At 42.4% G+C, this 19,118-nt stretch overlaps 2 protein-coding genes across 7 annotated transcripts in view; both read right to left on the bottom strand.

Annotated features, from left to right (window-relative positions):
• Positions 1 to 10,084: 10,084 nt before the first annotated feature.
• LOC133350982 (ceramide-1-phosphate transfer protein-like) lies at positions 10,085 to 14,183 on the bottom strand. Its single transcript, XM_061565856.1, has 2 exons — positions 13,651 to 14,183; positions 10,085 to 12,953 (listed from the first exon to the last, which is right to left on the bottom strand). The coding sequence occupies exons 1-2, from the start codon at positions 13,788 to 13,790 to the stop codon at positions 12,431 to 12,433; spliced, it is 663 nt and encodes a 220-aa protein (XP_061421840.1). The 5' UTR covers positions 13,791 to 14,183; the 3' UTR covers positions 10,085 to 12,430.
• A 140-nt stretch (positions 14,184 to 14,323) lies between these two features.
• LOC133350978 (engulfment and cell motility protein 1-like) overlaps positions 14,324 to 19,118 on the bottom strand; it is a 37,105-nt gene continuing 32,310 nt past the window's right edge. For all 6 annotated transcript variants that reach the window (XM_061565848.1, XM_061565845.1, XM_061565847.1 and 3 more), the window contains 5 exons: positions 18,550 to 18,662; positions 17,537 to 17,641; positions 16,769 to 16,851; positions 15,968 to 16,045; positions 14,324 to 15,716 (listed from right to left, as the gene is read on the bottom strand). In XM_061565848.1, coding sequence (XP_061421832.1) covers positions 15,516 to 15,716; positions 15,968 to 16,045; positions 16,769 to 16,851; positions 17,537 to 17,641; positions 18,550 to 18,662 — 580 coding nt within the window. In that variant the 3' untranslated portion in view covers positions 14,324 to 15,515. The remainder of the gene's footprint in view (positions 15,717 to 15,967; positions 16,046 to 16,768; positions 16,852 to 17,536; positions 17,642 to 18,549; positions 18,663 to 19,118) is intronic.

Below are 19,118 nucleotides of genomic sequence, written 5' to 3' on the forward strand. Positions count from 1 at the left end.
TTTTCCATTTTTTTCAGAATAAAATATTTTTTCATGAAAATAATCAGGCGGAACTACAGTTTTAGTGCACATGAGTGAATTCTTATTGAATGTTACGAAAACATGAGCATAATTTTTTCGTAAAAATCGACAGGTTAGTATGTCATTTTTGTCAAGATCGAACCACAGTATTTTCCAGTATTTTTCTTTATAAAACAATGGGCCGTACTTAGGCGAGCCCATTCTCGTGAAAACCATTGAAATTTTAGCGTTTTTTTTTAACAACTACGTGGATGTTTTTTCCCCCCACTTTTTTTCAGAATAAATGCATTTTTCATGAAAATAATCAGGCAGAACTACTGTTTTAGTGCAAATGAGTGACTTCTTTATTGAATTTTCTGAAAACATGAGGAAATTTTATTCATAAAAATCGACAATGAATTTTATGTCATTTTTGTCAAAATCGAACCACATTTCCTGCCAGTATTTTTCTTTATAAATCAATGGGCCGTATTAGGCGAGCACATTCTCGTGAAAACCATTGGAATTTTTGCGTTTATTTTTTAACAACTACGTGGATGTTTTTCCCCCCATTTTTTTCAGAATAAATGAATTTTTCATGAAAATAATCAGGAAGAACTACAGTTTGAGTGCAAATGAGTGACTTCTTTATTGAATTTTCTGAAAATATGAGCATAATTTATTCATAAAAATCGACATAGGTTAGTACGTCATTTTTGTCAAAATCGAACCACATTTCCTGGCAGTATTTTTTTATATAACAATGGGCCGTACTTATGCGAGCACATTCTCGTGAAATCCATTGAAATTTTAGCGTGTTTTAGCATTTTTCAACAATCATCTGGATGGTTTTTTTCCCAATTTTTTTTCAGAATAAAATAATTATATATGAAAATAATCAGGCAGAACTACAGTCTTAATGCACATGAGTGAATTCCTTATTGAATTTTCCGAAAACATTAGCATCATTTTTTCGAAAAAATCGACAGAAGTTACTATGTCATTTTTGTCAAAATCGAACCACAGTATTTTCCTTTATAAAACAATGGACCGTACTTAGGCGAGCCCATTCTCGTGAAAACCATTGGAATTTTTCCGTTTATTGTTTATTTTTAACAACTACGTGGATGTTTTTCCCCCCCATTTTTTTCAGAATAAATGAATTTTTCATGAAAATAATTAGGCAGAACTACTGTTTTAGTGCAAATGAGTGACTTCTTAATTGACTTTTCTGAAAACATGAGGAAATTTTATTCATAAAAATCGACATAGGTTAGTACGTCATTTTTGTCAAAATCGAACCACATTTCCTGCCAGTATTTTTTGTATAGAACAATGGGCCGTACTTATGCGAGCCCATTCTCGTGAAATCCAGTAAAATTTTTGCGTGTTTTAGCATTTTTCAATAATCACCTGGATGTTTTTTTTCTTTTTTTGATAATAAAGGCATTTTTCATGAAAATAATCGAGCAGAATTACACTTTTAGTGCACATTAGTGAATTCTTCATTGAATTTCCCGAAAACATGAGCATAATTTTTTTGTAAAAATCGACGTCATTTTTGTCAAAATCGAACCACATTTCCTGCCAGTATTTTTCTTTATAAATCAATGGGCCGTATTAGGCGAGCACATTCTCGTGAAAACCATTGGAATTTTTGCGTTTATTTTTTAACAACTACGTGGATGTTTTTCCCCCCATTTTTTTCAGAATAAATGAATTTTTCATGAAAATAATCAGGAAGAACTACAGTTTGAGTGCAAATGAGTGACTTCTTTATTGAATTTTCTGAAAATATGAGCATAATATATTAATAAAAATCGACAAAGGTTAGTACGTTATTTTTGTCAAAATCGAACCACATTTCCTGCCAGTATTTTTTTTATTAAACAATGGGCCGTACTTAGTCGAGCCCATTCTCGTGAATTCCATTGAAATTTTAGCGTGTTTTAGCATTTTTCAACGATCATCTGGATGCATCTTCTTGGTTCTTTCGGTAAAGTCACGTAGAATGGAAATAATAACCATAAAATAATTCTCACGACGTTTCGGCCACCAACGCAAGCAGCCGTCCTCAGGTGGAGAACAGGTCTGTCGAGGAGACAGAGTCACCTGAGGACGGCTGCTTGCGTTGTGGCCGAAACGTCGTGAGAATTATTTAATAGTTTTATTTTTATTATTTTATTATTTCCATTCTACGTGACTTTACCTGAAAGAACCAAGAAGATGAATCCCTGCAGTCACGAAAGCTTTAAATCGAAATCATCTGGATGTGTTTTTGTTTTTTTCAGAATAAAATAATTTTTCATGAAAATAATCAGACAGAACTACAGTGTTAATGCACATGAGTGAATTTCTTATTTAATTTTCCGAAAACATGAGCATAATTTTTTCGTAAAATCGAACCACAGTATTTTCCAGTATTTTTCTTTATAAAACAATGGACCGTACTTAGGCGAGCCCATTCTCGTGAAAACCGTTGGAATTTTAGCGTTTATTTTTTTTTTAACAACTAAGTGTATATTTTTTCCCCCCATTTTTTTAAGAATAAATGAATTTTTCATGAAAATAATCAGGAAGAACTACAGTTTTAGTGCAAATGAGTGACTTCTTTATTGAATTTTCTGAAAATATGAGGAAAATGTATTCATAAAAATCGACATAGGTTAGTACGTCATTTTTGTCAAAATCGAACCACATTTCCTGCCAGTATTTTTCTTTATAAATCAATGGGCCGTATTAGGCGAGCACATTCTCGTGAAAACCATTGGAATTTTTGCGTTTATTTTTTTTAACAACTACGTGGATGTTTTTCCCCCCATTTTTTTCAGAATAAATGAATTTTTCATGAAAATAATCAGGAAGAACTACAGTTTGAGTGCAAATGAGTGACTTCTTTATTGAATTTTCTGAAAATATGAGCATAATTTATTCATAAAAATCGACATAGGTTAGTACGTCATTTTTGTCAAAATCGAACCACTTCCTGCCAGTATTTTTCTTTATAAATCAATGGGCCGTATTAGGCGAGCACATTCTCGTGAAAACCATTGGAATTTTTGCGTTTATTTTTTTAACAACTACGTGGATGTTTTTCCCCCCATTTTTTTCAGAATAAATTAATTTTTCATGAAAATAATCAGGAAGAACTACAGTTTGAGTGCAAATGAGTGACTTCTTTATTGAATTTTCTGAAAATATGAGCATAATTTATTCATAAAAATCGACATAGGTTAGTACGTCATTTTTGTCAAAATCGAACCACATTTCCTGCCAGTATTTTTCTTTATAAATCAATGGGCCGTATTAGGCGAGCACATTCTCGTGAAAACCATTGGAATTTTTGCGTTTATTTTTTTAACAACTACGTGGATGTTTTCCCCCCATTTTTTTCAGAATAAATGAATTTTTCATGAAAATCATCAGGAAGAACTACAGTTTGAGTGCAAATGAGTGACTTCTTTATTGAATTTTCTGAAAATATGAGGAAATTTTATTCATAAAAATCGACATAGGTTAGTACGTCATTTTTGTCAAAATCGAACCACATTTCCTGCCAGTATTTTTTTTATAAAACAATAGGCCGTACTTATGCGATCACATTCTCGTGAAATCCATTGAAATTTTAGCGTGTTTTTAGCATTTTTCAACAATCATCTGGATGTTTTTTTTACCAATTTTTTTCAGAATAAATAATTATTCATGAAAATAATCAGGAAGAACTACAGTTTGAGTGCAAATGAGTGACTTCTTTATTGAATTTTCTGAAAATATGAGCATAATTTATTCATAAAAATCGACATAGGTTAGTACGTCATTTTTGTCAAAATCGAACCACATTTCCTGCCAGTATTTTTCTTTATAAATCAATGGGCCGTATTAGGCGAGCACATTCTCGTGAAAACCATTGGAATTTTTGCGTTTATTTTTTTAACAACTACGTGGATGTTTTCCCCCCATTTTTTTCAGAATAAATGAATTTTTCATGAAAATCATCAGGAAGAACTACAGTTTGAGTGCAAATGAGTGACTTCTTTATTGAATTTTCTGAAAATATGAGGAAATTTTATTCATAAAAATCGACATAGGTTAGTACGTCATTTTTGTCAAAATCGAACCACATTTCCTGCCAGTATTTTTTTTATAAAACAATAGGCCGTACTTATGCGATCACATTCTCGTGAAATCCATTGAAATTTTAGCGTGTTTTTAGCATTTTTCAACAATCATCTGGATGTTTTTTTTACCAATTTTTTTCAGAATAAATAATTATTCATGAAAATAATCAGGCGGAACTACAGTTTTAGTGCACATGAGTGAATTCTTATTGAATTTTACGAAAACATGAGCATAATTTTTTCGAAAATATCAACAGGTTAGTATGTCATTTTTCTCAAGATCGAACCACAGTATTTTCCAGTATTTTTCTTAATAAAACAATGGACCGTACTTAGGCGAGCCCATTCTCGTGAAAACCATTGGAATTTTAGCGTTTATTTTTTTTATTTTTTAACAACTAAGTGTATATTTTTCCCCCCATTTTTTTCAGAATAAATGAATTTTTCATGAAAATGATCAGGAAGAACTACAGTTTTAGTGCAAATGAGTGACTTCTTTATTGAATTTTCTGAAAATATGAGGAAATTTTATTCATAAAAATCGACATAGGTTAGTACGTCATTTTTGTCAAAATCGAACCACATTTCCTGCCAGTATTTTTTTTATAAAACAATAGGCCATACTTATGCGAGCACATTCTCGTGAAATCCATTGAAATTTTTGCGTGTTTTAGCATTTTTCAACAATCATCTGGATGTTTTTTTTACCAATTTTTTTCAGAATAAAATAATTATTCATGAAAATAATCAGGCAGAATTACAGTTTTAATGCACATGAGTGAATTCCTTATTGAATTTTCCGAAAACATTAGCATCATTTTTTCGTAAAAATAGACAGAGGTTAGTATGTCATTTTTGTCAAAATCGAACCACATTTCCTGCCAGTATTTTTCTTTATAAAACAATAGGCCGTACTTATGCGAGCACATTCTCGTGAAATCCATTGAAATTTTAGCGTGTTTTTAGCATTTTTCAACAATCATCTGGATGTTTTTTTTACCAATTTTTTTCAGAATAAATAATTATTTATGAAAATAATCAGGCGGAACTACAGTTTTAGTGCACATGAGTGAATTCTTATTGAATTTTACGAAAACATGAGCATAATTTTTTCGTAAAAATCGACAGGTTAGTATGTCATTTTTGTCAAGATCGAACCACAGTATTTTCCAGTATTTTTCTTTATAAATCAATGGGCCGTATTAGGCGAGCACATTCTCGTGAAAACCATTGGAATTTTTGCGTTTATTTTTTTTATTTTTTAACAACTAAGTGTATATTTCCCCCCCTATTTTTTTCAGAATAAATGAATTTTTCATGAAAATAATCAGGAAGAACTACAGTTTTAGTGCAAATGAGTGACTTCTTTATTGAATTTTCTGAAAATATGAGGAAATTTTATTCATAAAAATCGACATAGGTTAGTACGTCATTTTTGTCAAAATCGAACCACATTTCCTGCCAGTATTTTTTTATAAAACAATAGGCCATACTTATGCGAGCACATTCTCGTGAAATCCATTGAAATTTTTGCGTGTTTTAGCATTTTTCAACAATCATCTGGATGTTTTTTTTACCAATTTTTTTCAGAATAAAATAATTATTCATGAAAATAATCAGGCAGAATTACAGTTTTAATGCACATGAGTGAATTCCTTATTGAATTTTCCGAAAACATTAGCATCATTTTTTCGTAAAAATAGACAGAGGTTAGTATGTCATTTTTTGTCAAAATCGAACCACAGTATTTTCCAGTACTTTTTCTTTATAAAACAATCGACCGTACTTAGGCGAGCCCATTCTCGTGAAAACCATTGAAATTTTATCGTTTTTTTTTAACAACTACCTGGATGTTTTTTCCCCCCACTTTTTTCAGAATAAATGAAATTTTCATGAAAATAATCAGGCAGAACTACTGTTTTAGTGCAAATGAGTGACTTCTTTATTGAATTTTCTGAAAACATGAGGAAATTTTATTCATAAAAATCGACAAAGGTTAGTACGTCATTTTTGTCAAAATCGAACCACATTTCCTGCCAGTATTTTTCTTTATAAATCAATGGGCCGTATTAGGCGAGCACATTCTCGTGAAAACCATTGGAATTTTTGCGTTTATTTTTTAACAACTACGTGGATGTTTTTCCCCCCATTTTTTTCAGAATAAATGAATTTTTCATGAAAATAATCAGGAAGAACTACAGTTTCAGTGCAAATGAGTGACTTCTTTATTGAATTTTCTGAAAATATGAGCATAATTTATTCATAAAAATCGACATAGGTTAGTACGTCATTTTTGTCAAAATCGAACCACATTTCCTGCCAGTATTTTTTTATAAAACAATAGGCCGTACTTATGCGAGCACATTCTCGTGAAATCCATTGAAATTTTAGCGTGTTTTTAGCATTTTTCAACAATCATCTGGATGTTTTTTTTACCAATTTTTTTCAGAATAAATAATTATTCATGAAAATAATCAGGCGGAACTACAGTTTTAGTGCACATGAGTGAATTCTTATTGAATTTTACGAAAACATGAGCATCATTTTTTCGTAAAAATAGACAGAGGTTAGTATGTCATTTTTTGTCAAAATCGAACCACAGTATTTTCCAGTACTTTTTCTTTATAAAACAATCGACCGTACTTAGGCGAGCCCATTCTCGTGAAAACCATTGAAATTTTATCGTTTTTTTTAACAACTACCTGGATGTTTTTTCCCCCCACTTTTTTCAGAATAAATGAAATTTTCATGAAAATAATCAGGCAGAACTACTGTTTTAGTGCAAATGAGTGACTTCTTTATTGAATTTTCTGAAAACATGAGGAAATTTTATTCATAAAAATCGACAAAGGTTAGTACGTCATTTTTGTCAAAATCGAACCACATTTCCTGCCAGTATTTTTCTTTATAAATCAATGGGCCGTATTAGGCGAGCACATTCTCGTGAAAACCATTGGAATTTTTGCGTTTATTTTTTAACAACTACGTGGATGTTTTTCCCCCCATTTTTTTCAGAATAAATGAATTTTTCATGAAAATAATCAGGAAGAACTACAGTTTCAGTGCAAATGAGTGACTTCTTTATTGAATTTTCTGAAAATATGAGCATAATTTATTCATAAAAATCGACATAGGTTAGTACGTCATTTTTGTCAAAATCGAACCACATTTCCTCCCAGTATTTTTTTTATAAAACAATAGGCCGTACTTATGCGAGCACATTCTCGTGAAATCCATTGAAATTTTAGCGTGTTTTTAGCATTTTTCAACAATCATCTGGATGTTTTTTTTACCAATTTTTTTCAGAATAAATAATTATTCATGAAAATAATCAGGCGGAACTACAGTTTTAGTGCACATGAGTGAATTCTTATTGAATTTTACGAAAACATGAGCATCATTTTTTCGTAAAAATAGACAGAGGTTAGTATGTCATTTTTTGTCAAAATCGAACCACAGTATTTTCCAGTACTTTTTCTTTATAAAACAATCGACCGTACTTAGGCGAGCCCATTCTCGTGAAAACCATTGAAATTTTATCGTTTTTTTTTAACAACTACCTGGATGTTTTTTCCCCCCACTTTTTTCAGAATAAATGAAATTTTCATGAAAATAATCAGGCAGAACTACTGTTTTAGTGCAAATGAGTGACTTCTTTATTGAATTTTCTGAAAACATGAGGAAATTTTATTCATAAAAATCGACAAAGGTTAGTACGTCATTTTTGTCAAAATCGAACCACATTTCCTGCCAGTATTTTTCTTTATAAATCAATGGGCCGTATTAGGCGAGCACATTCTCGTGAAAACCATTGGAATTTTTGCGTTTATTTTTTAACAACTACGTGGATGTTTTTCCCCCCATTTTTTTCAGAATAAATGAATTTTTCATGAAAATAATCAGGAAGAACTACAGTTTCAGTGCAAATGAGTGACTTCTTTATTGAATTTTCTGAAAATATGAGCATAATTTATTCATAAAAATCGACATAGGTTAGTACGTCATTTTTGTCAAAATCGAACCACATTTCCTCCCAGTATTTTTTTTATAAAACAATAGGCCGTACTTATGCGAGCACATTCTCGTGAAATCCATTGAAATTTTAGCGTGTTTTTAGCATTTTTCAACAATCATCTGGATGTTTTTTTTACCAATTTTTTTCAGAATAAATAATTATTCATGAAAATAATCAGGAAAAACTACAGTTTTAGTGCAAATGAGTGACTTCTTTATTGAATTTTCTGAAAATATGAGGAAAATGTATTCATAAAAATCGACATAGGTTAGTACGTCATTTTTGTCAAAATCGAACCACATTTCCTGCCAGTATTTTTCTTTATAAATCAATGGGCCGTATTAGGCGAGCACATTCTCGTGAAAACCATTGGAATTTTTGCGTTTATTTTTTTTAACAACTACGTGGATGTTTTTCCCCCCATTTTTTTCAGAATAAATGAATTTTTCATGAAAATAATCAGGAAGAACTACAGTTTGAGTGCAAATGAGTGACTTCATTATTGAATTTTCTGAAAATATGAGCATAATTTATTCATAAAAATCGACATAGGTTAGTACGTCATTTTTGTCAAAATCGAACCACATTTCTTGACAGTATTTTTTAATAAAACAATAGGCCGTACTTATGCGAGCACATTCTCATGAAATCCATTGAAATTTTAGCGTGTTTTTAGCATTTTTCAACAATCATCTGGATGTTTTTTTTACCAATTTTTTTCAGAATAAATAATTATTCATGAAAATAATCAGGCGGAACTACAGTTTTAGTGCACATGAGTGAATTCTTATTGAATTTTACGAAAACATGAGCATAATTTTTTCGTAAAAATCGACAGGTTAGTATGTCATTTTTGTCAAGATCGAACCACAGTATTTTCCAGTATTTTTCTTTATAAATCAATGGGCCGTATTAGGCGAGCACATTCTCGTGAAAACCATTGGAATTTTTGCGTTTATTTTTTAACAACTACGTGGATGTTTTTCACCCCATTTTTTTCAGAATAAATGAATTTTTCATGAAAATAATCAGGAAGAACTACAGTTTGAGTGCAAATGAGTGACTTTATTGAATTTTCTGAAAATATGAGCATAATTTATTCATAAAAATTGACATAGGTTAGTACGTCAGTTTTGTCAAAATCGAACATTTCCTGCCAGTATTTTTTTTATTAAACAATGGGCCCTACTTACTCGAGCCCATTCTCGTGAATTCCATTGAAATTTTAGCGTGTTTTAGCATTTTTCAACGATCATCTGGATGCATCTTCTTGGTTCTTTCGGTAAAGTCACGTAGAATGGAAATAATAACAATAAAATAATTCTCACGACGTTTCGGCCACCAACGCAAGCAGCCGTCCTCAGGTGGAGAACAGGTCTGTCGAGGAGACAGAGTCACCTGAGGACGGCTGCTTGCGTTGTGGCCGAAACGTCGTGAGAATTATTTTATAGTTTTATTTTTATTATTTTATTATTTCCATTCTACGTGACTTTACCGAAAGAACCAAGAAGATGAATCCCTGCAGTCACGAAAGCTTTAAATCTAAATCATCTGGATGTGTTTTTGTTTTTTTCAGAATAAAATAATTTTTCATGAAAATAATCAGACAGAACTACAGTGTTAATGCACATGAGTGAATTTCTTATTTAATTTTCCGAAAACATGAGCATAATTTTTTCGTAAAATCGAACCACAGTATTTTCCAGTATTTTTCTTTATAAAACAATGGACCGTACTTAGGCGAGCCCATTCTCGTGAAAACCATTGGAATTTTAGCGTTTATTTTTTTTTATTTTTTAACAACTAAGTGTATATTTTTTCCCCCCATTTTTTTAAGAATAAATGAATTTTTCATGAAAATAATCAGGAAGAACTACAGTTTTAGTGCAAATGAGTGACTTCTTTATTGAATTTTCTGAAAATATGAGTAAAATTTATTCATAAAAATCGACATAGGTTAGTACGTCATTTTTGTCAAAATCGAACCACATTTCCTGCCAGTATTTTTCTTTATAAATCAATGGGCCGTATTAGGCGAGCACATTCTCGTGAAAACCATTGGAATTTTTGCGTTTATTTTTTTAACAACTACGTGGATGTTTTCCCCCCATTTTTTTCAGAATAAATGAATTTTTCATGAAAATCATCAGGAAGAACTACAGTTTGAGTGCAAATGAGTGACTTCTTTATTGAATTTTCTGAAAATATGAGGAAATTTTATTCATAAAAATCGACATAGGTTAGTACGTCATTTTTGTCAAAATCGAACCACATTTCCTGCCAGTATTTTTTTTATAAAACAATAGGCCGTACTTATGCGAGCACATTCTCGTGAAATCCATTGAAATTTTTGCGTGTTTTTAGCATTTTTCAACAATCATCTGGATGTTTTTTTTATCAATTTTTTTCAGAATAAAATAATTATTCATGAAAATAATCAGGCAGAATTACAGTTTTAATGCACATGAGTGAATTCCTTATTGAATTTTCCGAAAACATGAGCATCATTTTTTCGTAAAAATAGACAGAGGTTAGTATGTCATTTTTTGTCAAAATCGAACTACAGTATTTTCCAGTATTTTTCTTTATAAAACAATGGGCCGTATTAGGCGAGCACATTCTCGTGAAAACCATTGGAATTTTTGCGTTTATTTTTTAACAACTACGTGGATGTTTTTCCCCCCATTTTTTTCAGAATAAATTAATTTTTCATGAAAATAATCAGGAAGAACTACAGTTTGAGTGCAAATGAGTGACTTCTTTATTGAATTTTCTGAAAATATGAGCATAATTTATTCATAAAAATCGACAAAGGTTAGTACGTCATTTTTGTCAAAATCGAACCACATTTCCTGCCAGTATTTTTTTTATAAAACAATAGGCCGTACTTATACGAGCACATTCTCGTGAAATCCATTGAAATTTGAGCGTGTTATAGCATTTTTCAACAATCATCTGGATGTTATTTTTTTAATTTTTTTCAGAATAAAATAATTTTTCATGAAAATAATCAGGCAGAACTACAGTTTTAATGCACATGAGTGAATTCCTTATTGAATTTTCCGAAAACATGAGCATAATTTTTCGTAAAAATCGACAGTATGTCATTTTTGTCAAAATCGAACAACAGTATTTTCCAGTATTTTTAAATCCTTTATATTAAGTTCGCGTGCTTGCTTGCTTGCTTAGGACCGTGCAAATCTTTCGGTCGTTTTTTAACCCACTTCCCGTGATCCAATCGAGCTGACATTTTCCACACAGACTCGTTGTGCCAGACAATTATTGTTCGTGAAAAAAAATTCCCAAAATTTTACACTTTTTAGGCCAAAAAAAATTATTTTACATATATTCAAATAGAACGCATTCATGGCTTTGGCTGAACATCACAGTGCAAGAGCCCAGAGCGTAACCCCTCCACAGGCCGTGGTGGAGTAGCGCAGTTAGTAGCGCCCTCGCTTCCCATGCCAAAGTTCGCGGGATCGATCCCCGCGTCCTGCACAGGCGAATATATTTTTAAATCCTTTATATTAAGTTCGCTTGCTTGCTTAGGACCGTGCAAATCTTTCGCTCGTTGTTTAACCCACTTCCCGTGATCCAATCGAGCTGACATTTTCCACACAGACTCGTTGTGTGTGACAATTAATTTTCGTGAATTTTTTTTCCAAAATTTTACACTGTTTAGGGAAAACTAATTAAATATTTAATTACCAATTGCTTAATACTGGCAGACAATCATCTGACCCATAGATTGCAGCCATCTCAAGCCAGAGGACGAGAGAACTCTAGCCGCCACGCATATAAAGGATTTAGAGTGAAAAACTTTGTTTTTACGGGTTTACTTGTTCTTTATAAAACAACGGACCGTACTTAGGCGAGCCCATTCTCGTGAAAACCATTGGAATTTTAGCGTTTTTTTATTTTTAACTACGTGGATGTTTTTTTCCTCGATTTTTTTCAGAATAAATGAATTTTTCATGAAAATAATCAGGCAGAACTACTGTTTTAGTGCAAATGAGTGACTTTATTGAATTTTCTGAAAACATGAGGAAAATTTATTCATAAAAATCGACATAGGTTGGTACGTAATTTTTGTCAAAATCGAACCACAGTTCTTTCCAGTATTTTTCTTTATAAAACCACGGTACCTGGAGAAAATCCACCAGGCACACGACAGGGCATCGTTGGGAGCTCTGCACAGATGGATCCACGCACACCCGCAAGCTCCATCGACAGTGGCCATCCAATACCATCATGTTTCCGAACTTCCCAACTTGAGGGTGAATCGCCAAACCCTTTCCTACGGCAGGGAGAGGATCTGGTAGTGCTCGTAGAGGCGCTGCGAGATGTCATACACCTTCACGATGGCCGGTACCGTCTCTCCCAGCACGGCCAGAACCTCCTTCTCGGGGCCTGCGCCCAGCCGGGCCAGGAAGACCTGGCGGGCGGGCAGCGTGCGGAAGGCCAGGGCCGAGGCCCTGCGCACCAGCCACGGGTGATGCTGAGCGAGAGAGGCCCCGTACGCCTCGGCGCACAGGACGGAGGGCCGCTCCGAGGCCTCGTCACTCGTGCGCAGCTTCTCCAGGAACAGGTGCAGCCACAGCAGCGCGCGGTGCAGTCGCAGGAAGTCGCGGCAGCCCGAGTGCACGTGGCCGGGTGCTGCAGAGAATGCCGGAGTGTGGGCCACCTCCAGTCGGGCCATGGCCTGTAGGGTGCGGTAGTTGTGCGCCTCCTCTCCGTCGAGTAGGCCCTGCAGGATGTTGATCTTCGTCGCCGCGTCCCTCGAGATGAAGGAGAAGACGGCGCCCAGGCCGTTCATGAACCTGCAGCAGCGCGGACACGGCAAGGTGCGGCGAGGTGGAGTGGGGTGGGGTCCAGGAAACCCGCACCAAATCTCACGACTCGTTGTTAGGAGGGTCCTGCCAACTTTTCGCAGTAAGGGGGTGAAGATTGCCACGTGGAAAATTAGGCCAAAATGGCAACATTGAGAGTCCCGGTCAAAATTCCGTTCCACAGAGCTCTGATCATGGGCATCTAACAGCTGCAGTCACTGTGGTTACACGTCGCTGTCACATTCACCCGCCATGAACGCACCGGATCTCGTCGGATCTCACAAGGTAAGCAGGATCGAGTTTGGTCAACTGCTTGGAAGAGGTTACCCCCTGGCGTGTGAGTGTTTTCTCTGGTAATTCCAGATTCCTCCCACATGACAACACCACACTTCTGCGACCGAACCCTGCCAGTCACCCACAGCATGTCATCACTTACAGCCGTGTCACAATCAGGACTTAATTTCATCCAGATCTGTCTGGATAAGTGGCACACCACATCCACTGTACATCGACAACTGTGCCTACTACGAATCAAATGCCCCCTATTCTGATCTAACCAGCGAGCCGGAAAATATTCAGTGAGACGCTGGGGATCACAGCCCTCCGTGCCAGCCAGCCACCGCCACGGCCGCTCCTCTTGACCATCCCCACGTCACACCGCCTCTCCGTGCCCCCGGGCTCCGCGTACCTCACCAGCTCCTTCCACCCGAGCAGGTATCCCGCCAGCAGCACGTCCCCCCGCTCGTCCACGCAACCGCGGAACTCGTCCAACACAGCCTGCAGGCGGAACGCTCCCCGCCGCTCCTCCCCGCTCCCCGCGTCCGCCATAGATGCAGCTCGGCTCCCGCCGGCTCTGTGACCCTCGGCACGGTCCGCGCGGCGGCGGCGACCTTCGCCCCGCTAGCCGGGCGACCCCCGACCAGCGTGGGCGTGGAGCCAAGAGGAGGCCCCCGGAACACCCGGGCGAGGCGGCGCGATCGATTCAGGCCGTGACCTTTACACCGAGAGGCAAATTGCTCGGCGTGGTCTCCGGTCGAAGGTCCGGGCGCTACCGGGAGCACCAACGCCAGCGTGTGCCGGTCTCCGCGCGTGACGCTGCACCGGATACCGAGATGGTGCAGCGGCTGCTTCGGGAAAATTTCCGTCCCGGACGGGGTTCAAACCACGACGTTTTCCTCAATCATAAAACAGATTTGTCATCGGCGTGACGATCAAAGACAGGCAGCACTGATGAAAGTATGCAAAGCTAGGGGCCGAGATGTCCCTGTTTCAGCGAAGTTATAGCTACTCGGGGAGAGAGGGGGGGGTAGGGAACGCCGGAGACGAGAGGTGCGAGAAAGGACGGCGTTCGACAGGCGACGTTAAATATCGAACATCTTTATTGGACGAAGACTGTGCTGGTTAACCACAACTCGTACACCAACCTGACGGGCGATCTCGCTACGGTGGCACAAACGCAGCGAACGATCATCAAGCGCACGCACGCACACACACGCACACACAAGCACACACACACACAATACTGCTCTGGTATAATACTGACTTCGCAGGGGACATCGGCAGCGATGCGGAGAAAAGCTGGCACGCAACCAATGCACGGAACGTCTCAAGTCTCCGAGCTCTGAAAACTATGACGGGAATTTAATAAACTCACCGGTCGCCCCGGCCCTGGGGATCACCAGGGCACGGATCGCGAGACGAGGCCACACCAATCCATGGCTCCGATTCCAGCCGCGACACAAACGCCGGTTTACGTGGAATTTTAGCCGTGGGTCACACCGAGCCACGGCACCGTGCCACGGCACCGTGCCCTAGAAAGTTACGGCGCCGGCACCAACCGCTCGGCCTCTCCCCCACAGGCACAACCACAAACGCAGCTGCCTTGCGGTCCCGTGCCGTGCCACGGCCCGTCGCGGGCCTCACAGGGTTAGGAGACGACAGAGTTAATGACAGAAAGTACAACATGTTCACATTTTGTCAACGTGACATTAGGGACTTCGTCGACGGCGTGCGTTTGACGACACCGTGGGAGCCGAGCTTTGTCGATGGGCGGGGGCATCCGTCGAGCTCCGCGCTCACAAGGAAACGCCGCACTCTGACTACGCCGGCCGACGATCGCTCGGTGCCGAACCGAACACGGATCATTGCGCGGGTTTGACCGGAGTCTGGCGCTAGCCGTGCCGAACGCTCGCCGTCCCGGCGGCAGAACGCGGCGGCGGAGAAACGGGGGGCGCAAATCGGGGAGCAGACGAAGGGAGATCACGGCGGGGTGGGGGGAGGAGGAGGGAGACCAGGCAGAGAAACTGGGGAAAATGGGGAGAGGAGGCGGAGAAAGGAGGGAGACCCGGGGTCAAGGTTCACGGGTCAGGCGCAGGGTTGCGCCCCAGCGGCAAGGCCGGCGACGGCAGTTGTCGGCGGGGCCCATCACGTCGCGGACGCCGCGGGGAGTGGGAGAGGGAGGCGAGGGGGGGCGAGGGGGAGAGCGAAGGGGGGCAAGGAGAGGGGGGGCAAGGAGAAGGGGCGAGGAGGGTGGCCGTGGGGGGCGAGGGGGGGCTAGCTGTAGTCGTAGGCAAAGTCGAAGTTGCTCGGCTCTTTGGGGAGTGGCGGCGCCGTCTCAGGGATGGGGATGCTCTCCAGGTCCAGCAGCTGCAGCTTGATCTCCATGCTGAGCAGCATCTCCAGGTCGGTGCGCGTGTACTCGCTGCCCATCTCCTTTCCCAGCAGGGCGCTCAGCCCGTCCGTCCACACGCAGTACTGCTCCCCACGCACAAAGACAAAGATCCCCCATGCGGCCTCAGCAAACCGTCGTGGCAAGCGCCGCTTGCGGCAATGTTTCACGTGCACCGCACCGGGTACTCGTTTGATGCCGATTGGACCTCGGGGAAGCCCAGGACACGTTGAGATATTCCGGGAGCGGGGCGGCGACCGAGTGCGTGCCACGCGCTCCAGCCGGTTCTGCGCTCGTTGTTCGTGAACGACGAACGGGTGGATGGCGCGGCGCTCACCTCGTACTTGTTGGGGGCGATGAAGTTGAGGGCCTCGTCGGGGTCGTGGAGGATGGAGAACGCCAGGTCCTGCATCTCCTGTGAGCAACGCATGGCACACGTGAACACCACGTTGACACGACGTGAACACCACGTGATCACCACGTGATCACCACGTGAACACCACGTGGACACCACGTGGACATGACGTGGTGTCCACGTGAACACCACGTGATCACCACGTGAACACCACGTGAACACCACGTGAACACCACGTGGTGTCCACGTGAACACCACGTGGTGTCCACGTGAACACCACGTGAACACCACGTGAACACCACGTGATCACCACGTGAACACCACGTGAACACCACGTGGTGTCCACGTGAACACCACGTGGTGTCCACGTGAACACCACGTGATCACCACGTGAACACCACGTGAACACCACGTGATCACCACGTGAACACCACGTGGTGTCCACGTGAACACCACGTGATCACCACGTGAACACCACGTGAACACCACGTGAACACCACGTGGTGTCCACGTGAACACCACGTAATCACCACGTGAACACCACGTGAACACCACGTGAACACCACGTGGTGTCCACGTGAACACCACGTGATCACCACGTGAACACCACGTGAACACCACGTGATCACCACGTGATCACCACGTGAACACCACGTGATCACCACGTGAACACCACGTGAGCACCACGTGGACACGACGTGGACACCACGGGACGCGTGCAAGCCGAAGTGCGTGTGTGTGACGAGGGACCCCTCGCGGTGGCGGCGGTGTGGCGCGCTGTACCTTGTTCTGCCTCTGGGTGCTCTTATCCTTGAGGTGGGGGCAGTCCTTCCCTGTCACCACCGCCTTCACGTCGACGATGGCCACTGCGGAATCCACGTGCGACGAGGGCGGCGTCATCGCGAGAAACTCCGCGCTGCGCCGCCGCCGCTCTCGATCGTTCGGTGACAATATCGCCTCGCGGTTTTAAAACTCGCGCGGTAAACCAAGATAAACACGCAAACCATTCCCCTCCATCCCATATCGGTCCCTCCACATAAAAAAATACAAATCTTTATTTTGCAGGTCCCAGCCGACGAGACGCCGAATGTGGAAACCGGTGCACGGTTGAATCATTCCTGCTGCAATACGCGCTCCCAGCAGGCCGTGCGGCCAACGGCATGCGCGACAAATGGTTCCGTGGTCCGTGTCGAGGGACAGATGCGGGAAGCAGGCCAATGGTCTGCGTGTGAATTTTATTGTATCGCTCAAGATGGAAGATGTGTGCTGCTCGGCTCGCTCTCCATTGCCCGAGGACGGATAGTAGTTATGGGCACTGCGTTTAATCACGAGCCGCTCCTCACTTATCGAGGGCGAGCGACTCGGAGGCTCGGAAAACACGCCGGGGGAAGTAAACACACGACGCCGCCTGCGTTCTACGCGGTGGATTTTGTTTTGAACCGGGCCGCCGCCGCTGCTCCCCACGACCCCGGAGAGTGTTCAGCCGTGGCCCTCCCCCTACCCTCCCCCCGCCCCCCCTCACTCGCGTCACGCCGCCGGAGCGAGACTCACGTTTCTCCTGCAGGGCTTCGATAGACGGAACCCCCGTCCCCTCCTCCACGTCGCCGTAGTGAAGCACCTTGTGGTTCTGCGAGAGCCGGCAGTACCAGTACTTGTCTGGCAGACAGAACCGCACGGCGGCGGCGGCGCCGTTAGTACCGCCACTCGTAGGTTGAACGACGCACGGAGGTGCGCAGCAATAACTCTCTGTCTGTACGAACGTCTCTGTCGGGATGCGGTTTGTCGTCATTTCGAGCGGTGATTTCAATCACAGAGTCGCAGCGTTCCGGGGTCCTCGATTGAAGCCACTGTTCACACCCATGTCCCGTGTCCGATGGAACGTGTCCCGTGACCCACCGCGTCCCGTGTCCCACGTCTCATGTCCCGTGTCCCACGTCTCGTGTCCCGTGTCCCGTGTCCCACGTCTCGTGTCCCACGTCTCGTGTCCCGTGTCCCACGTCTCGTGTCCCGCGTCCCGTGTCCCACGTCTCATGTCCCACGTCTCGTGTCCCGTGTCCCGTGTCCCACGTCTCGTGTCCCACGTCTCGTGTCCCGTGTCCCGTGTCCCACGTCTCGTGTCCCATGTCTCGTGTCCCACGTCTCATGTCCCGTGTCCCGCGTCCCGTGTCCCACGTCTTGTGTCCCGCGTCCAGTGTCCAGTGTCCAGTGTCCCACGTCTCATGTCCCGTATCCCACGTCTCGTGTCCCGTGTCCCATGTCTCGTGTCCAGTGTCCCACGTCTCGTGTCCCGCGTCTCGTGTCCAGTGTCCCACGTCTCGTGTCCCGTGTCCCACGTCTCGTGTCCCGTGTCCCGCGTCTCGTGTCCAGTGTCCCACGTCTCATGTCCCGCGTCTCGTGTCCAGTGTCCCACGTCTCATGTCCCGTGTCCCACGTCTCGTGTCCCGTGTCCCGCGTCTCGTGTCCAGTGTCCCACGTCTCGTGTCCCGCGTCTCGTGTCCAGTGTCCCATGTCTCGTGTCCCACGTCTCGTGTCCCGGTGTCCCGTGTCCCGTGTGGCTGCTGCACCTTGGCGGCGCCGGCTGCTGATCTTGCGGAACAGCGTCCCCTCACACAGCCGGTTGAGTCGCTGCTTCCTGATCAGGTCCAAGATCTCCGGCTGCAGCTTCTCCCTGAGCTCCCTGGGGGGAAGCGTGGGGGGGGGGGGTTGGGAGTGGGGGCAGAGCACAGGGCAGGGAAGCTCAGAGCCGCACGCAATCAGACTACGCTCCCCCGTACAGCCTGAACAGACTGTCGGGGCAAGTGCTGGTTGCGAGCACCTGTGAACCTCTGCACGGCGCACGAGGGGGTCGCGTGGCGAGTAACTCGCTCGGCCGTCTTTGTCTTCCGACCGGTGACGTCTACCCACGGCATCAGGTCCTCAGTCAAGGCTGAGTCTACCGAGGCATGGAACCGGTTAGAATATGTCACTTATCTTTATTCACGAGCCGGTCGTCGGCTTCGTAGCGGGGTGCGCTAACCACTGCGCCACCACTCACTACGCGTGCGGTGAAATCCCTCGCGGTGCCCACGCAGCGCCACCCCCCCCCCCCCCCCCCCCTGTGTTGCGACCGCTGGTGGCGGGGGGCGTCGCGTGG

This window comes from Lethenteron reissneri, chromosome 35 (genome assembly GCF_015708825.2).
Source record: "Lethenteron reissneri isolate LAM-NWPU_2019-01 chromosome 35, ASM1570882v1, whole genome shotgun sequence".
In the NCBI taxonomy this organism is placed as follows: Eukaryota; Metazoa; Chordata; class Hyperoartia; order Petromyzontiformes; family Petromyzontidae; genus Lethenteron; species Lethenteron reissneri.